The sequence below is a fragment of the Pecten maximus genome, chromosome 5 (assembly GCF_902652985.1).
Source record: "Pecten maximus chromosome 5, xPecMax1.1, whole genome shotgun sequence".
Taxonomy (NCBI): domain Eukaryota; kingdom Metazoa; phylum Mollusca; class Bivalvia; order Pectinida; family Pectinidae; genus Pecten; species Pecten maximus.
Window position 1 is genome coordinate 3,483,390 of NC_047019.1, and position 18,387 is coordinate 3,501,776.

Genomic DNA, 18,387 nt, shown 5'->3' on the forward strand with positions numbered 1-18,387 from the left:
AAAATGGTGCCCAAATGAAATTTTTTTCCCCAACAAAACCCCAACCCTCTGTCTTCGATGTCAAATTTTACGCGGTTTAATGATATTACATAGTGATTTCGATCAGTTTTGATTAGATTATTAAGGCGATATATTTTATTTTGTATAGTTTAGAAGACATATTTGCCCATCATTGCATATCGCGATATTTGGGTTAGGATTAGGACCAAGAGTAACATAAAGAAATTGACAATGGAAAAGAGAAACGAGGAAACGAATGCTCAAATTTATATCATGAGACAGAATAATATTTAGGCCTATGTTAATTCAACAGAAAAAAGTCTTTGATTACCGGATGGTCAAAGTCGGTCATATTGATGGGAAATTGCAAAATGTTTGCGTCAGGAATTTATTGAACAACATATCGTGATTTTATCAACAGTAGTTTCTTGTAGTTTCTTGCAAGTTAAACTAAATGCACTCATAATTGGACTGTTTTCTTATTGCAGCTGCTAGAAAATATATATAATTTTGTATTGGACTAAAGATGATCCGTGGGGTACATAGATAGAAAATTGTCAATGTATAGTATTCCTAAAAGAATAGATTACCTGAAGTGAGTTCAATTGCATTCGTTGAATTAATTTGATTTCTAACTTTTCCTTTTGTAATTTTGTAGGTGATGGCGGTGAGTTGATTATACAGAAGTCGTTACAACCAAAGATATCAAAGTCACGTCCATCAGCGATCACCATGCCCCCGATGCCATCTTTAACACCAAAAATGCCTCCCCAAATACCATCCATGTTGCCCCCTCAGATGACAGCCTCCCAAATGGCAGATCGAATGTCTATACTTCGGAATCAGGCGATGATGCAACAGCCAGAACAGGTGCCAAAGCGTCTTGAAGATCTGACTCCTTATCCGTCGTCCAACGCGATGGAAAAGAGAATGCGTTTGATGTCGACATTCCGGAAGTCTCCTCTCGCCAAGTTCGGCAATTCCATGGCTCAGTGGGCACCCCGTGCTATGTATCTTCGGGAAATGCAGATGGGATTGCAAGCTGCAAAAAGAGCAATTCAGCAAAGAGCTATGATGATGAGGAATCTAAACAGACAAATGGTTATGAGAAGGCGATTGACTTTCTCGCCACCGGACATCTTTAGAAAGATCATAATCCCCAAAGGCCTTAAATTGCTACATATCATCAGAACATTGAAACCAAAAATGGAGAATACACAAAGACCAAAACTATTGATCACCAAGAAGGTTGCATCAAGCACCGAAGCACCTAAAGAATTTCCTCAAATCCCTAAACAGGAAGTTGGATTGCCACAGACGAGCCCAGTAATGGGACGACTTCCGCCGGATATGTTCCTTCGAGGATTCCTTCCTAGTGTGATGTCGCCCCGAGGGGACGGGCCTACGCCCATTCCGGACATCTCGGCTAGTGAACTCCGTCCTAAACCTAACCTGGACGTGGTTCGCTTCCCAACCTTACCTAGGTTCCCGATAGACATGCCGCCAGTCCAAGTACAACCTGGACCCAACTCACCACTCCATAGTAAGTATCTGGAGTCGACTCCGTATCAGTTAACATATCTTTATATTTACCATGGTCTTTTAAAGATCCGACAAGATTCCTCTTAGATAGCATATCAATTCTGTCATAGTGTGTTCGGTCTTTATATGCTGAAATACAAATAATATTTTTGCAAAAAATAGTTTTGTACATTGCAATTACGACATCTTTGAAGCAAAAAGATGTCTTTTTTAAGGGAGTTGGTATTTCATTTCCTTTTGTTTTGATGTCTATTTTCTGCTACTGCGCAAACATTTCTTTGCATATATGACCTCCCTTTCGTGTTTTGATAAACTGTCCTCTCAGTTCTGTAGTTGTCGTTCCTCACGTGTTGGTGAATCCTCTGTTCTGTAGCTGTCGCTCCTCACGTGTTGGTGTATCCTCTGTTCTGTAGCTATCGTTTATTACGTTTTGGTGTATCCTCTGTTCTGTAGCTGTCGTTCCTAACGTTTCGGTGTATCCTCTGTTCTGTAGCTGTCGCTCCTCACGTGTTGGTGTATCCTCTGTTCTGTAACTGTCGTTCCTCACGTTTTGGTGTATCATATGTTCTGTATCTGTCGTTCCTAACGTTTTGGTGTATCCTCTGTTCTGTAGCTATCGTTTATTACGTTTTGGTGTATCCTCTGTTCTGTATCTGTCGTTCCACACGTTTTGGTGGATCCTCTGTTCTGTAGCTATCGTTTATTACGTTTTGGTGTATCCTCTGTTCTGTAGCTGTCGTTTATTACGTTTTGGTGTATCCTCTGTTCTGTAGCTGTCGTCACTAACGTTTTGGTGTATCCTCTGTTCTGTAGTTGTCGTTCCTAACGTTTCGGTGTATCCTCTGTTCTGTAGCTGTCGTTCCTGACGTTTTGGTGTATCCTCTGTTCTGTAGCTGTCGTTCCTCACGTTTTGGTGTATCCTCTGTTCTATAGCTGTCGTTCCTGACGTTTTGGTGTATCCTCTGTTCTGTAGCTGTCGTTCCTCACGTTTTGGTGTATCCTCTGATCTGTAGTTGTCGTTCCTCACGTTTTGGTGTATCCTCTGTTCTGTAGTTGTCGTTCCTCAGGTTTTGGTGTATCCTCTGTTCTGTAGTTGTCGTTCCTCACGTTTTGGTGTATCCTCTGTAGCTGTCGTTCCTCACGTTTTGGTGTATCCTCTGTTCTGTAGCTGTCGTTCATTACGTTTTGGTGTATCCTCTGTTCTGTAGCTGTCGTTCCTCACGTTTTAGTGTATCCTCTGTTCTGTAGCTGTCGTTCCTCACGTTTTGGTGTATCCTCTGTTCTGTAGCTGTCGTTCCTCACGTTTTGGTGTATCCTCTGTTCTGTAGCTGTCGTTCCTAACGTTTTGGTGTATCCTCTGTTCTGTAACTGTCGTTCCTCACGTTTTGGTGTATCCTCTGTTCTGTAGCTGTCGTTCCTCACGTTTTGGTGTATCCTCTGTTCTGTAGCTGTCGTTCCTAACGTTTTGGTGTATCCTCTGTTCTGTAGTCTGTCGTTCCTACGTTTTGGTGTATCCTCTGTTCTGTAGCTGTCGTTCCTCACGTTTTGGTGTATCCTCTGTTCTGTAGCTGTCGTTCCTCACGTTTTGGTGTATCCTCTGTTCTGTAGTTGTCGTTCCTCACGTTTTGGTGTATCCTCTGTTCTGTAGCTTGTCGTTCCTCACGTTTTGGTGTATCCTCTGTTCTGTAGCTGTCGTTCCTAACGTTTTGGTGTATCCTCTGTTCTGTAGCTGTCGTTCCTAACGTTTTGGTGTATCCTCTGTTCTGTAGCTGTCGTTCCTAACGTTTTGGTGTATCCTCTGTTCTGTAGTTGTCGTTCCTTACGTTTTGGTGTATCCTCTGTTCTGTAGCTGTCGTTCACTAACGTTTTGGTGTATCCTCTGTTCTGTAGCTGTCGTTCCTAACGTTTTGGTGTATCCTCTGTTCTGTAGCTGTCGTTCCTAACGTTTTGGTGTATCCTCTGTTCTGTATCTGTCGTTCATTACGTTTTGGTGTATCCTCTGTTCTGTAACTGTCGTTCCTCACGTTTTGGTGTATCCTCTGTTCTGTAACTGTCGTTCCTCACGTTTTGGTGTATCCTCTGTTCTGTAGCTGTCGTTCCTAACGTTTTGGTGTATCCTCTGTTCTGTAGTTGTCGTTCCTTACGTTTTGGTGTATCCTCTGTTCTGTAGCTGTCGTTCCTAACGTTTTGGTGTATCCTCTGTTCTGTAGCTGTCGTTCCTCACGTTTTGGTGTATCCTCTGTTCTGTAGCTGTCGTTCCTCACGTTTTGGTGTATCCTCTGTTCTGTAGCTGTCGTTCCTAACGTTTTGGTGTATCCTCTGTTCTGTAGCTGTCGTTCCTACGTTTTGGTGTATCCTCTGTTCTGTAGCTGTCGTTCCTACGTTTTGGTGTATCCTCTGTTCTGTAGCTGTCGTTCCTAACGTTTTGGTGTATCCTCTGTTCTGTAGCTGTCGTTCCTAACGTTTTGGTGTATCCTCTGTTCTGTAGCTGTCGTTCCTACGTTTTGGTGTATCCTCTGTTCTGTAGCTGTCGTTCCTACGTTTTGGTGTATCCTCTGTTCTGTAGCTGTCGTTCCTACGTTTTGGTGTATCCTCTGTTCTGTAGCTGTCGTTCCTAACGTTTTGGTGTATCCTCTGTTCTGTAGCTGTCGTTCCTAACGTTTTGGTGTATCCTCTGTTCTGTAGCTGTCGTTCCTAACGTTTTGGTGTATCCTCTGTTCTGTAGCTGTCGTTCATTACGTTTTGGTGTATCCTCTGTTCTGTAGCTGTCGTTCCTCACGTTTTGGTGTATCCTCTGTTCTGTAGCTGTCGTTCCTCACGTTTTGGTGTATCCTCTGTTCTGTAGCTGTCGTTCCTACGTTTTGGTGTATCCTCTGTTCTGTAGCTGTCGTTCCTTACGTTTTGGTGTATCCTCTGTTCTGTAGCTGTCGTTCCTAACGTTTTGGTGTATCCTCTGTTCTGTAGCTGTCGTTCCTCACGTTTTGGTGTATCCTCTGTTCTGTAGCTGTCGTTCCTCACGTTTTGGTGTATCCTCTGTTCTGTAGCTGTCGTTCCTACGTTTGGTGTATCCTCTGTTCTGTAGCTGTCGTTCCTCACGTTTTGGTGTATCCTCTGTTCTGTAGCTGTCGTTCCTCACGTTTTGGTGTATCCTCTGTTCTGTAGCTGTCGTTCCTAACGTTTTGGTGTATCCTCTGTTCTGTAGTTGTCGTTCCTACGTTTTGGTGTATCCTCTGTTCTGTAGTTGTCGTTCATTACGTTTTGGTGTATCCTCTGTTCTGTAGCTGTCGTTCCTAACGTTTTGGTGTATCCTCTGTTCTGTAGCTGTCGTTCCTACGTTTTGGTGTATCCTCTGTTCTGTAGCTGTCGTTCCATACGTTTTGGTGTATCCTCTGTTCTGTAGCTGTCGTTCCTTACGTTTTGGTGTATCCTCTGTTCTGTAGCTGTCGTTCCTAACGTTTTGGTGTATCCTCTGTTCTGTAGCTGTCGTTCCTACGTTTTGGTGTATCCTCTGTTCTGTAGCTGTCGTTCCTCACGTTTTGGTGTATCCTCTGTTCTGTAGCTGTCGTTCCTCACGTTTTGGTGTATCCTCTGTTCTGTAGCTGTCGTTCCTACGTTTTGGTGTATCCTCTGTTCTGTAGCTGTCGTTCCTTACGTTTTGGTGTATCCTCTGTTCTGTAGCTGTCGTTCCTAACGTTTTGGTGTATCCTCTGTTCTGTAGCTGTCGTTCCTCACGTTTTGGTGTATCCTCTGTTCTGTATCTGTCGTTCCTCACGTTTTGGTGTATCCTCTGTTCTGTAGCTGTCGTTCCTAACGTTTTGGTGTATCCTCTGTTCTGTAGCTGTCGTTCCTAACGTTTTGGTGTATCCTCTGTTCTGTAGCTGTCGTTCCTCCGTTTTGGTGTATCCTCTGTTCTGTAGCTGTCGTTCCTAACGTTTTGGTGTATCCTCTGTTCTGTAGCTGTCGTTCCTACGTTTTGGTGTATCCTCTGTTCTGTAGCTGTCGTTCCTAACGTTTTGGTGTATCCTCTGTTCTGTAGCTGTCGTTCCTTACGTTTTGGTGTATCCTCTGTTCTGTAGCTGTCGTTCCTCACGTTTTGGTGTATCCTCTGTTCTGTAGCTGTCGTTCCTCACGTTTTGGTGTATCCTCTGTTCTGTAACTGTCGTTCCTAACGTTTTGGTGTATCCTCTGTTCTGTAGTTGTCGTTCCATACGTTTTGGTGTATCCTCTGTTCTGTAGCTGTCGTTCCTAACGTTTTGGTGTATCCTCTGTTCTGTAGCTGTCGTTCCTGACGTTTTGGTGTATCCTCTGTTCTGTAGCTGTCGTTCCTCACGTTTTGGTGTATCCTCTGTTCTGTAGCTGTCGTTCCTCACGTTTTGGTGTATCCTCTCTGTTCTGTAGCTGTCGTTCCTCACGTTTTGGTGTATCCTCTGTTCTGTAGCTGTCGTTCCTTACGTTTTGGTGTATCCTCTGTTCTGTAGCTGTCGTTCCTCACGTTTTGGTGTATCCTCTGTTCTGTAGCTGTCGTTCCTCACGTTTTGGTGTATCCTCTGTTCTGTAACTGTCGTTCCTAACGTTTTGGTGTATCCTCTGTTCTGTAGCTGTCGTTCCATACGTTTTGGTGTATCCTCTGTTCTGTAGCTGTCGTTCCCTACGTTTTGGTGTATCCTCTGTTCTGTAGCTGTCGTCACTAACGTTTTGGTGTATCCTCTGTTCTGTAGCTGTCGTTCCTGACGTTTTGGTGTATCCTCTGTTCTGTAGCTGTCGTTCCTGACGTTTTGGTGTATCCTCTGTTCTGTAGCTGTCGTTCCTAACGTTTTGGTGTATCCTCTGTTCTGTAGCTGTCGTTCCTAACGTTTTGGTGTATCCTCTGTTCTGTAGCTGTCGTTCCTTACGTTTTGGTGTATCCTCTGTTCTGTAGCTGTCGTTCCTCACGTTTTGGTGTATCCTCTGTTCTGTAGCTGTCGTTCCTCACGTTTTGGTGTATCCTCTGTTCTGTAGCTGTCGTTCCTAACGTTTTGGTGTATCCTCTGTTCTGTAGTTGTCGTTCCTTACGTTTTGGTGTATCCTCTGTTCTGTAGCTGTCGTCACTAACGTTTTGGTGTATCCTCTGTTCTGTAGCTGTCGTTCCTCACGTTTTGGTGTATCCTCTGTTCTGTAGCTGTCGTTCCTCACGTTTTGGTGTATCCTCTGTTCTGTAGCTGTCGTTCCTAACGTTTTGGTGTATCCTCTGTTCTGTAGCTGTCGTTCCTAACGTTTTGGTGTATCCTCTGTTCTGTAGCTGTCGTTCACTAACGTTTTGGTGTATCCTCTGTTCTGTAGCTGTCGTTCCTGACGTTTTGGTGTATCCTCTGTTCTGTAGCTGTCGTTCCTGACGTTTTGGTGTATCCTCTGTTCTGTAGCTGTCGTTCCTAACGTTTTGGTGTATCCTCTGTTCTGTAGCTGTCGTTCCTTACGTTTTGGTGTATCCTCTGTTCTGTAGCTGTCGTTCCTCACGTTTTGGTGTATCCTCTGTTCTGTAGTTGTCGTTCCTCACGTTTTGGTGTATCCTCTGTTCTGTAACTGTCGTTCCTAACGTTTTGGTGTATCCTCTGTTCTGTAGTTGTCGTTCCATACGTTTTGGTGTATCCTCTGTTCTGTAGCTGTCGTTCCATACGTTTTGGTGTATCCTCTGTTCTGTAGCTGTCGTTCCTCACGTTTTGGTGTATCCTTTGTTCTGTAACTGTCGTTCCATACGTTTTGGTGTATCCTTTGTTCTGTAGCTGTCGTTCCTGACGTTTTGGTGTATCCTCTGTTCTGTAGCTGTCGTTCCTAACGTTTTGGTGTATCCTCTGTTCTGTAACTGTCGTCCTCACGTTTTGGTGTATCCTCTGTTCTGTAGCTGTCGTTCCTCACGTTTTGGTGTGTCCTCTGTTCTGTAGCTGTCGTTCCTCACGTTTTGGTGTATCCTCTGTTCTGTAGCTGTCGTTCCTCACGTTTTGGTGTATCCTCTGTTCTGTAGCTGTCGTTCCTAACGTTTTGGTGTATCCTCTGTTCTGTAGCTGTCGTTCATTACGTTTTGGTGTATCCTCTGTTCTGTAGCTGTCGTTCCTCACGTTTTGGTGTATCCTCTGTTCTGTAGCTGTCGTTCCTCACGTTTTGGTGTATCCTCTGTTCTGTAGCTGTCGTTCCTCACGTTTTGGTGTATCCTCTGTTCTGTAGCTGTCGTTCCTCACGTTTTGGTGTATCCTCTGTTCTGTAGCTGTCGTTCCATACGTTTTGGTGTATCCTCTGTTCTGTAGCTGTCGTTCCTCACGTTTTGGTGTATCCTCTGTTCTGTAGCTGTCGTTCCTCACGTTTTGGTGTATCCTCTGTTCTGTAGCTGTCGTTCCTAACGTTTTGGTGTATCCTCTGTTCTGTAGCTGTCGTTCCTCTACGTTTTGGTGTATCCTCTGTTCTGTAGCTGTCGTTCCTCACGTTTTGGTGTATCCTCTGTTCTGTAGCTGTCGTTCCTAACGTTTTGGTGTATCCTCTGTTCTGTAGCTGTCGTTCCTCACGTTTTGGTGTATCCTCTGTTCTGTAGCTGTCGTTCCTCACGTTTTGGTGTATCCTCTGTTCTGTAGCTGTCGTTCATTACGTTTTGGTGTATCCTCTGTTCTGTAGCTGTCGTTCCTCACGTTTTGGTGTATCCTCTGTTCTGTAGCTGTCGTTCCTAACGTTTTGGTGTATCCTCTGTTCTGTAGCTGTCGTTCCTGACGTTTTGGTGTATCCTCTGTTCTGTAGCTGTCGTTCCTCACGTTTTGGTGTATCCTCTGTTCTGTAGCTGTCGTTCCTACGTTTTGGTGTATCCTCTGTTCTGTAGCTGTCGTTCCTCACGTTTTGGTGTATCCTCTGTTCTGTAGTTGTCGTTCCTCACGTTTTGGTGTATCCTCTGTTCTGTAGCTGTCGTTCCTAACGTTTTGGTGTATCCTCTGTTCTGTAGCTGTCGTTCCTAACGTTTTGGTGTATCCTCTGTTCTGTAGCTGTCGTTCCTCACGTTTTGGTGTATCCTCTGTTCTGTAGCTTTCGTTCATTACGTTTTGGTGTATCCTCTGTTCTGTAGCTGTCGTTCCTAACGTTTTGGTGTATCCTCTGTTCTGTAGCTGTCGTTCCTAACGTTTTGGTGTATCCTCTGTTCTGTAGCTGTCGTTCCTCACGTTTTGGTGTATCCTCTGTTCTGTATCTGTCGTTCATTACGTTTTGGTGTATCCTCTGTTCTGTAGCTGTCGTTCCTCACGTTTTGGTGTATCCTCTGTTCTGTAGCTGTCGTTCCTCACGTTTTGGTGTATCCTCTGTTCTGTAGCTGTCGTTCCTAACGTTTTGGTGTATCCTCTGTTCTGTAGCTGTCGTTCCTTACGTTTTGGTGTATCCTCTGTTCTGTAGCTGTCGTTCACTAACGTTTTGGTGTATCCTCTGTTCTGTAGCTGTCGTTCCTAACTGTTTTGGTGTATCCTCTGTTCTGTAGCTGTCGTTCCTCACGTTTTGGTGTATCCTCTGTTCTGTAGCTGTCGTTCCTAACGTTTTGGTGTATCCTCTGTTCTGTAGCTGTCGTTCCTTACGTTTTGGTGTATCCTCTGTTCTGTAGCTGTCGTTCCTAACGTTTTGGTGTATCCTCTGTTCTGTAGCTGTCGTTCCTAACGTTTTGGTGTATCCTCTGTTCTGTAGCTGTCGTTCCTAACGTTTTGGTGTATCCTCTGTTCTGTAGCTGTCGTTCCTAACGTTTTGGTGTATCCTCTGTTCTGTAGCTGTCGTTCCTACGTTTTGGTGTATCCTCTGTTCTGTAGCTGTCGTTCCTAACGTTTTGGTGTATCCTCTGTTCTGTAGCTGTCGTTCCTACGTTTTGGTGTATCCTCTGTTCTGTAGCTGTCGTTCCTAACGTTTTGGTGTATCCTCTGTTCTGTAGCTGTCGTTCATTACGTTTTGGTGTATCCTCTGTTCTGTAGCTGTCGTTCCTCACGTTTTGGTGTATCCTCTGTTCTGTAGCTGTCGTTCCTAACGTTTTGGTGTATCCTCTGTTCTGTAGCTGTCGTTCCCTAACGTTTTGGTGTATCCTCTGTTCTGTAGCTGTCGTTCCCTAACGTTTTGGTGTATCCTCTGTTCTGTAGCTGTCGTTCCTCACGTTTTGGTGTATCCTCTGTTCTGTATCTGTCGTTCCTCACGTTTTGGTGTATCCTCTGTTCTGTAGCTGTCGTTCCTAACGTTTTGGTGTATCCTCTGTTCTGTAGCTGTCGTTCCTAACGTTTTGGTGTATCCTCTGTTCTGTAGCTGTCGTTCCCTAACGTTTTGGTGTATCCTCTGTTCTGTAGCTGTCGTTCCTCACGTTTTGGTGTATCCTCTGTTCTGTAGCTGTCGTTCCTACGTTTTGGTGTATCCTCTGTTCTGTAGCTGTCGTTCCTAACGTTTTGGTGTATCCTCTGTTCTGTAGCTGTCGTTCCATACGTTTTGGTGTATCCTCTGTTCTGTAGCTGTCGTTCCTCACGTTTTGGTGTATCCTCTGTTCTGTAGCTGTCGTTCCTCACGTTTTGGTGTATCCTCTGTTCTGTAGCTGTCGTTCCTAACGTTTTGGTGTATCCTCTGTTCTGTAGCTGTCGTTCCATACGTTTTGGTGTATCCTCTGTTCTGTAGCTGTCGTTCCTGACGTTTTGGTGTATCCTCTGTTCTGTAGCTGTCGTTCCTTACGTTTTGGTGTATCCTCTGTTCTGTAGCTGTCGTTCCTAACGTTTTGGTGTATCCTCTGTTCTGTAGCTGTCGTTCATTACGTTTTGGTGTATCCTCTGTTCTGTAGCTGTCGTTCCTCACGTTTTGGTGTATCCTCTGTTCTGTAGCTGTCGTTCCTCACGTTTTGGTGTATCCTCTGTTCTGTAGCTGTCGTTCCTAACGTTTTGGTGTATCCTCTGTTCTGTAGCTTGTCGTTCCTTACGTTTTGGTGTATCCTCTGTTCTGTAGCTGTCGTCACTAACGTTTTGGTGTATCCTCTGTTCTGTAGCTGTCGTTCCTCACGTTTTGGTGTATCCTCTGTTCTGTATCTGTCGTTCCTCACGTTTTGGTGTATCCTCTGTTCTGTAGCTGTCGTTCCTAACGTTTTGGTGTATCCTCTGTTCTGTAGCTGTCGTTCCTAACGTTTTGGTGTATCCTCTGTTCTGTAGCTGTCGTCACTAACGTTTTGGTGTATCCTCTGTTCTGTAGCTGTCGTTCCTACGTTTTGGTGTATCCTCTGTTCTGTAGCTGTCGTTCCTGACGTTTTGGTGTATCCTCTGTTCTGTAGCTGTCGTTCCTAACGTTTTGGTGTATCCTCTGTTCTGTAGCTGTCGTTCCTAACGTTTTGGTGTATCCTCTGTTCTGTAGCTGTCGTTCCTCACGTTTTGGTGTATCCTCTGTTCTGTAGCTGTCGTTCCTCACGTTTTGGTGTATCCTCTGTTCTGTAACTGTCGTTCCTAACGTTTTGGTGTATCCTCTGTTCTGTAGTCTGTCGTTCTATACGTTTTGGTGTATCCTCTGTTCTGTAGCTGTCGTTCCATACGTTTTGGTGTATCCTCTGTTCTGTAGCTGTCGTTCCTCACGTTTTGGTGTATCCTCTGTTCTGTAGCTGTCGTTCCATACGTTTTGGTGTATCCTCTGTTCTGTAGCTGTCGTTCCTTACGTTTTGGTGTATCCTCTGTTCTGTAGCTGTCGTTCCTAACGTTTTGGTGTATCCTCTGTTCTGTAGCTGTCGTTCCTCACGTTTTGGTGTATCCTCTGTTCTGTAGCTGTCGTTCCTCACGTTTTGGTGTATCCTCTGTTCTGTAGCTGTCGTTCCTCACGTTTTGGTGTATCCTCTGTTCTGTATCTGTCGTTCCCTCACGTTTTGGTGTATCCTCTGTTCTGTAGCTGTCGTTCCTAACGTTTTGGTGTATCCTCTGTTCTGTAGCTGTCGTTCCTACGTTTTGGTGTATCCTCTGTTCTGTAGCTGTCGTTCCTCACGTTTTGGTGTATCCTCTGTTCTGTAGCTGTCGTTCCTCACGTTTTGGTGTATCCTCTGTTCTGTAGCTGTCGTTCCTCACGTTTTGGTGTATCCTCTGTTCTGTATCTGTCGTTCCTCACGTTTTGGTGTATCCTCTGTTCTGTAGCTGTCGTTCCATACGTTTTGGTGTATCCTCTGTTCTGTAGCTGTCGTTCCCTCACGTTTTGGTGTATCCTCTGTTCTGTAGTTGTCGTTCCTCACGTTTTGGTGTATCCTCTGTTCTGTAGCTGTCGTTCCTAACGTTTTGGTGTATCCTCTGTTCTGTAGCTGTCGTTCATTACGTTTTGGTGTATCCTCTGTTCTGTAGCTGTCGTTCCTCACGTTTTGGTGTATCCTCTGTTCTGTAGCTGTCGTTCCTAACGTTTTGGTGTATCCTCTGTTCTGTAGCTGTCGTTCCTCACGTTTTGGTGTATCCTCTGTTCTGTAGCTGTCGTTCCTCACGTTTTGGTGTATCCTCTGTTCTGTAGCTGTCGTTCATTACGTTTTGGTGTATCCTCTGTTCTGTAGCTGTCGTTCCTCACGTTTTGGTGTATCCTCTGTTCTGTAGCTGTCGTTCCTAACGTTTTGGTGTATCCTCTGTTCTATAGTTGTCGTTCCTGACGTTTTGGTGTATCCTCTGTTCTGTAGCTGTCGTTCCTCACGTTTTGGTGTATCCTCTGTTCTGTAGCTGTCGTTCCTGACGTTTTGGTGTATCCTCTGTTCTGTAGTTGTCGTTCCTCACGTTTTGGTGTATCCTCTGTTCTGTAGCTGTCGTTCCTCACGTTTTGGTGTATCCTCTGTTCTGTAGCTGTCGTTCCTAACGTTTTGGTGTATCCTCTGTTCTGTAGCTGTCGTTCCTAACGTTTTGGTGTATCCTCTGTTCTGTAGCTGTCGTTCACTAACGTTTTGGTGTATCCTCTGTTCTGTAGTTTTCGTTCCTTACGTTTTGGTGTATCCTCTGTTCTGTAGCTGTCGTTCACTACGTTTTGGTGTATCCTCTGTTCTGTAGCTGTCGTTCCTAACGTTTTGGTGTATCCTCTGTTCTGTAGCTATCGTTCCTAACGTTTTGGTGTATCCTCTGTTCTGTATCTGTCGTTCATTACGTTTTGGTGTATCCTCTGTTCTGTAGCTGTCGTTCCTAACGTTTTGGTGTATCCTCTGTTCTGTAGCTGTCGTTCCTCACGTTTTGGTGTATCCTCTGTTCTGTAACTGTCGTTCCTAACGTTTTGGTGTATCCTTTGTTCTGTAGTTGTCGTTCCTTACGTTTTGGTGTATCCTCTGTTCTGTAGCTGTCGTCACTAACGTTTTGGTGTATCCTCTGTTCTGTAGCTGTCGTTCCAAATGTTTTGGTGTATCCTCTGTTCTGTATCTGTCGTTCCTCACGTTTTGGTGTATCCTCTGTTCTGTAGCTGTCGTTCCTAACGTTTTGGTGTATCCTCTGTTCTGTAGCTGTCGTTCCTTACGTTTTGGTGTATCCTCTGTTCTGTAGCTGTCGTTCCTAACGTTTTGGTGTATCCTCTGTTCTGTAGCTGTCGTTCCTAACGTTTTGGTGTATCCTCTGTTCTGTAGCTGTCGTTCCTAACGTTTTGGTGTATCCTCTGTTCTGTAGCTGTCGTCACTAACGTTTTGGTGTATCCTCTGTTCTGTAGCTGTCGTTCCTGACGTTTTGGTGTATCCTCTGTTCTGTAGCTGTCGTTCCTAACGTTTTGGTGTATCCTCTGTTCTGTAGCTGTCGTTCCTTACGTTTTGGTGTATCCTCTGTTCTGTAGCTATCGTTCCTAACGTTTTGGTGTATCCTCTGTTCTGTAGCTGTCGTTCATTACGTTTTGGTGTATCCTCTGTTCTGTAACTGTCGTTCCTCACGTTTTGGTGTATCCTCTGTTCTGTAGCTGTCGTTCCTAACGTTTTGGTGTATCCTCTGTTCTGTAGTTGTCGTTCCTTACGTTTTGGTGTATCCTCTGGTCTGTAGCTGTCGTCACTAACGTTTTGGTGTATCCTCTGTTCTGTAGCTGTCGTTCCTCACGTTTTGGTGTATCCTCTGTTCTGTATCTGTCGTTCCTCACGTTTTGGTGTATCCTCTGTTCTGTAGCTGTCGTTCCTAACGTTTTGGTGTATCCTCTGTTCTGTAGCTGTCGTTCCTAACGTTTTGGTGTATCCTCTGTTCTGTAGCTGTCGTCACGAACGTTTTGGTGTATCCTCTGTTCTGTAGCTGTCGTTCCTGACGTTTTGGTGTATCCTCTGTTCTGTAGCTGTCGTTCCTGACGTTTTGGTGTATCCTCTGTTCTGTAGCTGTCGTTCCTAACGTTTTGGTGTATCCTCTGTTCTGTAGCTGTCGTTCCATACGTTTTGGTGTATCCTCTGTTCTGTAGCTGTCGTTCCTCACGTTTTGGTGTATCCTCTGTTCTGTAGTTGTCGTTCCTCACGTTTTGGTGTATCCTCTGTTCTGTAACTGTCGTTCCTAACGTTTTGGTGTATCCTCTGTTCTGTAGTTGTCGTTCCATACGTTTTGGTGTATCCTCTGTTCTGTAGCTGTCGTTCCATACGTTTTGGTGTATCCTCTGTTCTGTAGCTGTCGTTCCTCACGTTTTGGTGTATCCTTTGTTCTGTAGCTGTCGTTCCATACGTTTTGGTGTATCCTCTGTTCTGTAGCTGTCGTTCCTTACGTTTTGGTGTATCCTCTGTTCTGTAGTTATCGTTCCTAACGTTTTGGTGTATCCTCTGTTCTGTAACTGTCGTTCCTCACGTTTTGGTGTATCCTCTGTTCTGTAGCTGTCGTTCCTCACGTTTTGGTGTATCCTCTGTTCTGTAGCTGTCGTTCCTCACGTTTTGGTGTGTCCTCTGTTCTGTATCTGTCGTCCCTCACGTTTTGGTGTATCCTCTGTTCTGTAGCTGTCGTTCTAACGTTTTGGTGTATCCTCTGTTCTGTAGCTGTCGTTCATTACGTTTTGGTGTATCCTCTGTTCTGTAGCTGTCGTTCCTCACGTTTTGGTGTATCCTCTGTTCTGTAGCTGTCGTTCCTCACGTTTTGGTGTATCCTCTGTTCTGTATCTGTCGTTCCTCACTTTTTGGTGTATCCTCTGTTCTGTATCTGTCGTTCCTCACGTTTTGGTGTATCCTCTGTTCTGTATCTGTCGTTCCATACGTTTTGGTGTATCCTCTGTTCTGTAGCTGTCGTTCCTCACGTTTTGGTGTATCCTCTGTTCTGTAGCTGTCGTTCCTCACGTTTTGGTGTATCCTCTGTTCTGTAGCTGTCGTTCCTAACGTTTTGGTGTATCCTCTGTTCTGTAGCTGTCGTTCCTAACGTTTTGGTGTATCCTCTGTTCTGTAGCTGTCGTTCCTAACGTTTTGGTGTATCCTCTGTTCTGTAGCTGTCGTTCCTCACGTTTTGGTGTATCCTCTGTTCTGTAGCTGTCGTTCCTCACGTTTTGGTGTATCCTCTGTTCTGTAGCTGTCGTTCCTCACGTTTTGGTGTATCCTCTGTTCTGTAGTTGTCGTTCCTCACGTTTTGGTGTATCCTCTGTTCTGTAGCTGTCGTTCCTACGTTTTGGTGTATCCTCTGTTCTGTAGCTGTCGTTCCTCACGTTTTGGTGTATCCTCTGTTCTGTAGCTGTCGTTCGTCACGTTTTGGTGTATCCTCTGTTCTGTATCTGTTGTTCATTACGTTTTGGTGTATCCTCTGTTCTGTAACTGTCGTTCCTCACGTCTTGGTGTATCCTCTGTTCTGTAACTGTCGTTCCTCACGTTTTGGTGTATCCTCTGTTCTGTAACTGTTGTACATGTACATTCATATTCCATGTAAATTTCGCAGATTGTATCAAAATTAAAATGTTCAGAAGCGATAACATTTTGGCTACAGTGAAGTATAATGCTACAATCATACAGATTATATGTCACGTTTAAGCTAACGAATTTATCCATCTTGCAGCCCAACCACCATCACAGTCATGCTTCGCTGAGTACGTGAAAATTGTGAAGCAATGTCTGAAGAACGCTAATGTAGAGCTTCCGGCTGCGCAGAACTTCCTTCCCGGAAAATCCAGCTACGACCAAGGGGGTGTCTGCGAGTAAGTTTCTGCGGAATTTCAAATTATGATCAAAACATAGGTTTTGCAAATGTGTCGTCTGCTATTGTCTAAAACAGTGAAATCTGGTAAAATCCATCAAATGATGTAATGATTTTTTTAGGACTGTGGTTATTTTAGAATTGCAATTATTTGAATGCAAATATAACGAAAGGGGTTCTGAATTTTGTAACAGGCGTTTGATATTAAATATGAGGTACCCAAAGAAACCCACAAATGATCGTGCTTTAAATAAGAAAAAAAGTATTTACAATTAATAACTTGTAATGCGATTTTTCCATTGCAGCAAGAAGCAAATGATAACCGAGTGTATCGTCGGTAATATCCGTCCTTGTTCAAGTCTAGCCGAGCAGGCCCTGGTCAGGCGCACATTGGCCGAAACCTTAGCCGAGATGAACCGGGACTGTCGCCTCCATGAACGTAAGGCTTGATAATTCTGTATATGGTGGGGTTGGGGATGAGGTGGGATTTAATAGTCGAGGTTTCATCTGACCCCAGCAACAGACGTTGGGTATTTTGGCAACCATTAACAGATGTCCAGATGATGTCCGTTCAAATGTGTGCCTAGTGTTGGGGCCTGATGAAGCTCATAGTAACTTTCCAATAAATCAAAGACTGGACGGGGTCGGGGTTGACTGCATCATTTTGTAGCAAGGGAATTTTTTAACTCAACTCCAAGTCTGAAATAAAAAATAACTTTTAATTATGTTCACAGTCGAGTCCATTGAAAGCCGTCTTGTGGGGGAGATACAGCCAGGCCCCGATGCTGTACATCATAAACTGGAACTCCTTGAGCCCCTCCCACAACCTACACCTGCTGATGACGTCACACCAACCACCCCTAAACCCGAGCCAACCACCGAGGAACCCAAACAGAACGTTGATAATGATGGTAAAACTCTTTTAAACTATACGTTGGTAGTAATTATGACTGCATACTGCCCCAATGAGTTATATATTGTCATGCAATTTCGTAATAGTGTATTAAGCTATCGATGAAGTATAATAGAAACACCAGCTGATATCGAATTTATCACGTCATTTCATACGCTAGGTTACACTGCTTTAGGTACCATGGGAGGCATTCTAGTTAAAGGGACGTAACTCTGGCTTACTTACGCATGTCCTCATAAAATATTATTTTGTCAGTGATACCGACATCTCATCTGTCAATCATAATCCCGTAGAATATAGAGGTTCTAAACGCCGATACGTTCATATCGTTTACTAAGCATTAATATCTTATTAAAAGATGGATTTTATCTCATACATACATTAAGTATACACACATACATTACACGTGAAATTACAATTATACATAGCACACGTGAAATTACACTGATGCATAACACATATGCTTTAATTATTTGATAGACTACGTCACTGTTGTTTTTAATATACACGTCTGGTTTCTGTTTTTCCAGATCACACCCGATCCGAGGCTGAGGAAACTGCCGTTTCTAATGACAATGATGACGCCAGAGGTCACATGGACCCGAACGCTCTCCACCATACACATGACATACACGTGGAAGAACTCGCACCTGAATATTACCTCCCCTTACTGATAGGAACTGCTATCGGTCTAGCTTCCGTCATCCTTCTGCTCAGCGCCCTCTTATGCATCTGCTGCAGACGAAGAATTAAGAAAAAGATTTATATTGAGCGACAACCGGAGAAACCAAAGCTGCTGGATGGAGTCTACACCATTGGAGTTCCTCCACCCGTGTATGAGGTAACACACGGCATCCCTCACATCTCGTACGAGGAAGCTAAGGGCGAAAAAATAACCGGAAGTCCATCTTCTCTCAGACGTCACAATATCGAAAACGAGGCGTACGAACGGGTCGAAGGAGCAAACACGAAGGGTGTGGTATCCGACATCTAGAAGTGTTGCTGTCTTGACTTTTTACTTAATGTACATCTTTGTATAAGGGGATGCTGTCGACCCTTTGTCCACAAAAACGTGACGTTATTTTCTATGCAATATACAGATAAACAGCACGTGACTCCATGACGTCACCGCAATGTGTGTTATACGTCCCAGGACGTTGAAGGTAGGAGAATAGTATTTTTATAAGCTGTTAACAGCGTCGTCACTAGTGTTTTACTGTAGAACTTATTCTACTCTTATGTTTGTATATGCCTCCGACTACATCTGAGTAAAACTTGACGAAAAAACTAATTTCTTTTGTTGTATTTTTCCATTAAACAACACAAAGAGAAAATAAATACATCCCCGAGGAATCATGGTGTTCACTATTGAAGTATGTAATTCGTACGAGGCCCTGATGCTGTGCATCGCAAACTTGAACTCCTGGAGCCCCTCCCACAATCTAAACATGTTGATGACGTCACACCTACAGCCTCTTAACCCGAGCCTACCACCGAGGAACCCAAACAGAATGTTGGTATTGAGTCGGTAAAATCTGTATAGGCAGTTAAATTATGACTGTAAACTGCAACAAATAATTAGAATATGGAAGTATTAAGAAACGAAACAGAAATATGTAAGCAGAATCCATACAAAAAGCCCGTGTCACTTTTTTCAGCACCTATACGATGTTTCGTCAGTATCCAGTCAGCAATTCATAAAACCTAACAGAAACATGATGTGTCGTACAATTCTGCTTTCAATGTATCAAAAAAACAATTTCTTTCGAATAAGTAAAAAGCCCAGGCTCGTCATATTTGGTGTGTAACTTTCTCCCTAAAGATAATTTTCTTTAGGGGGGGGGGGGGGGGGGGGCTAGTGTTAAAGTGTCGGGA

At 44.1% G+C, this 18,387-nt stretch overlaps 1 protein-coding gene across 1 annotated transcript; it reads left to right on the forward strand.

The window, feature by feature from the left end:
- Positions 1-658: 658 nt before the first annotated feature.
- On the forward strand, positions 659-17,800 carry LOC117326880 (the record flags this gene model as incomplete). Its single annotated transcript, XM_033883676.1, is given in 5 exon segments — positions 659-1,543; positions 15,462-15,600; positions 15,905-16,038; positions 16,334-16,510; positions 17,043-17,800. Coding segments are annotated over 5 exon segments (1,799 nt in total), but the record flags the coding sequence as incomplete, so codon positions are not given.
- Positions 17,801-18,387: the final 587 nt, after the last annotated feature.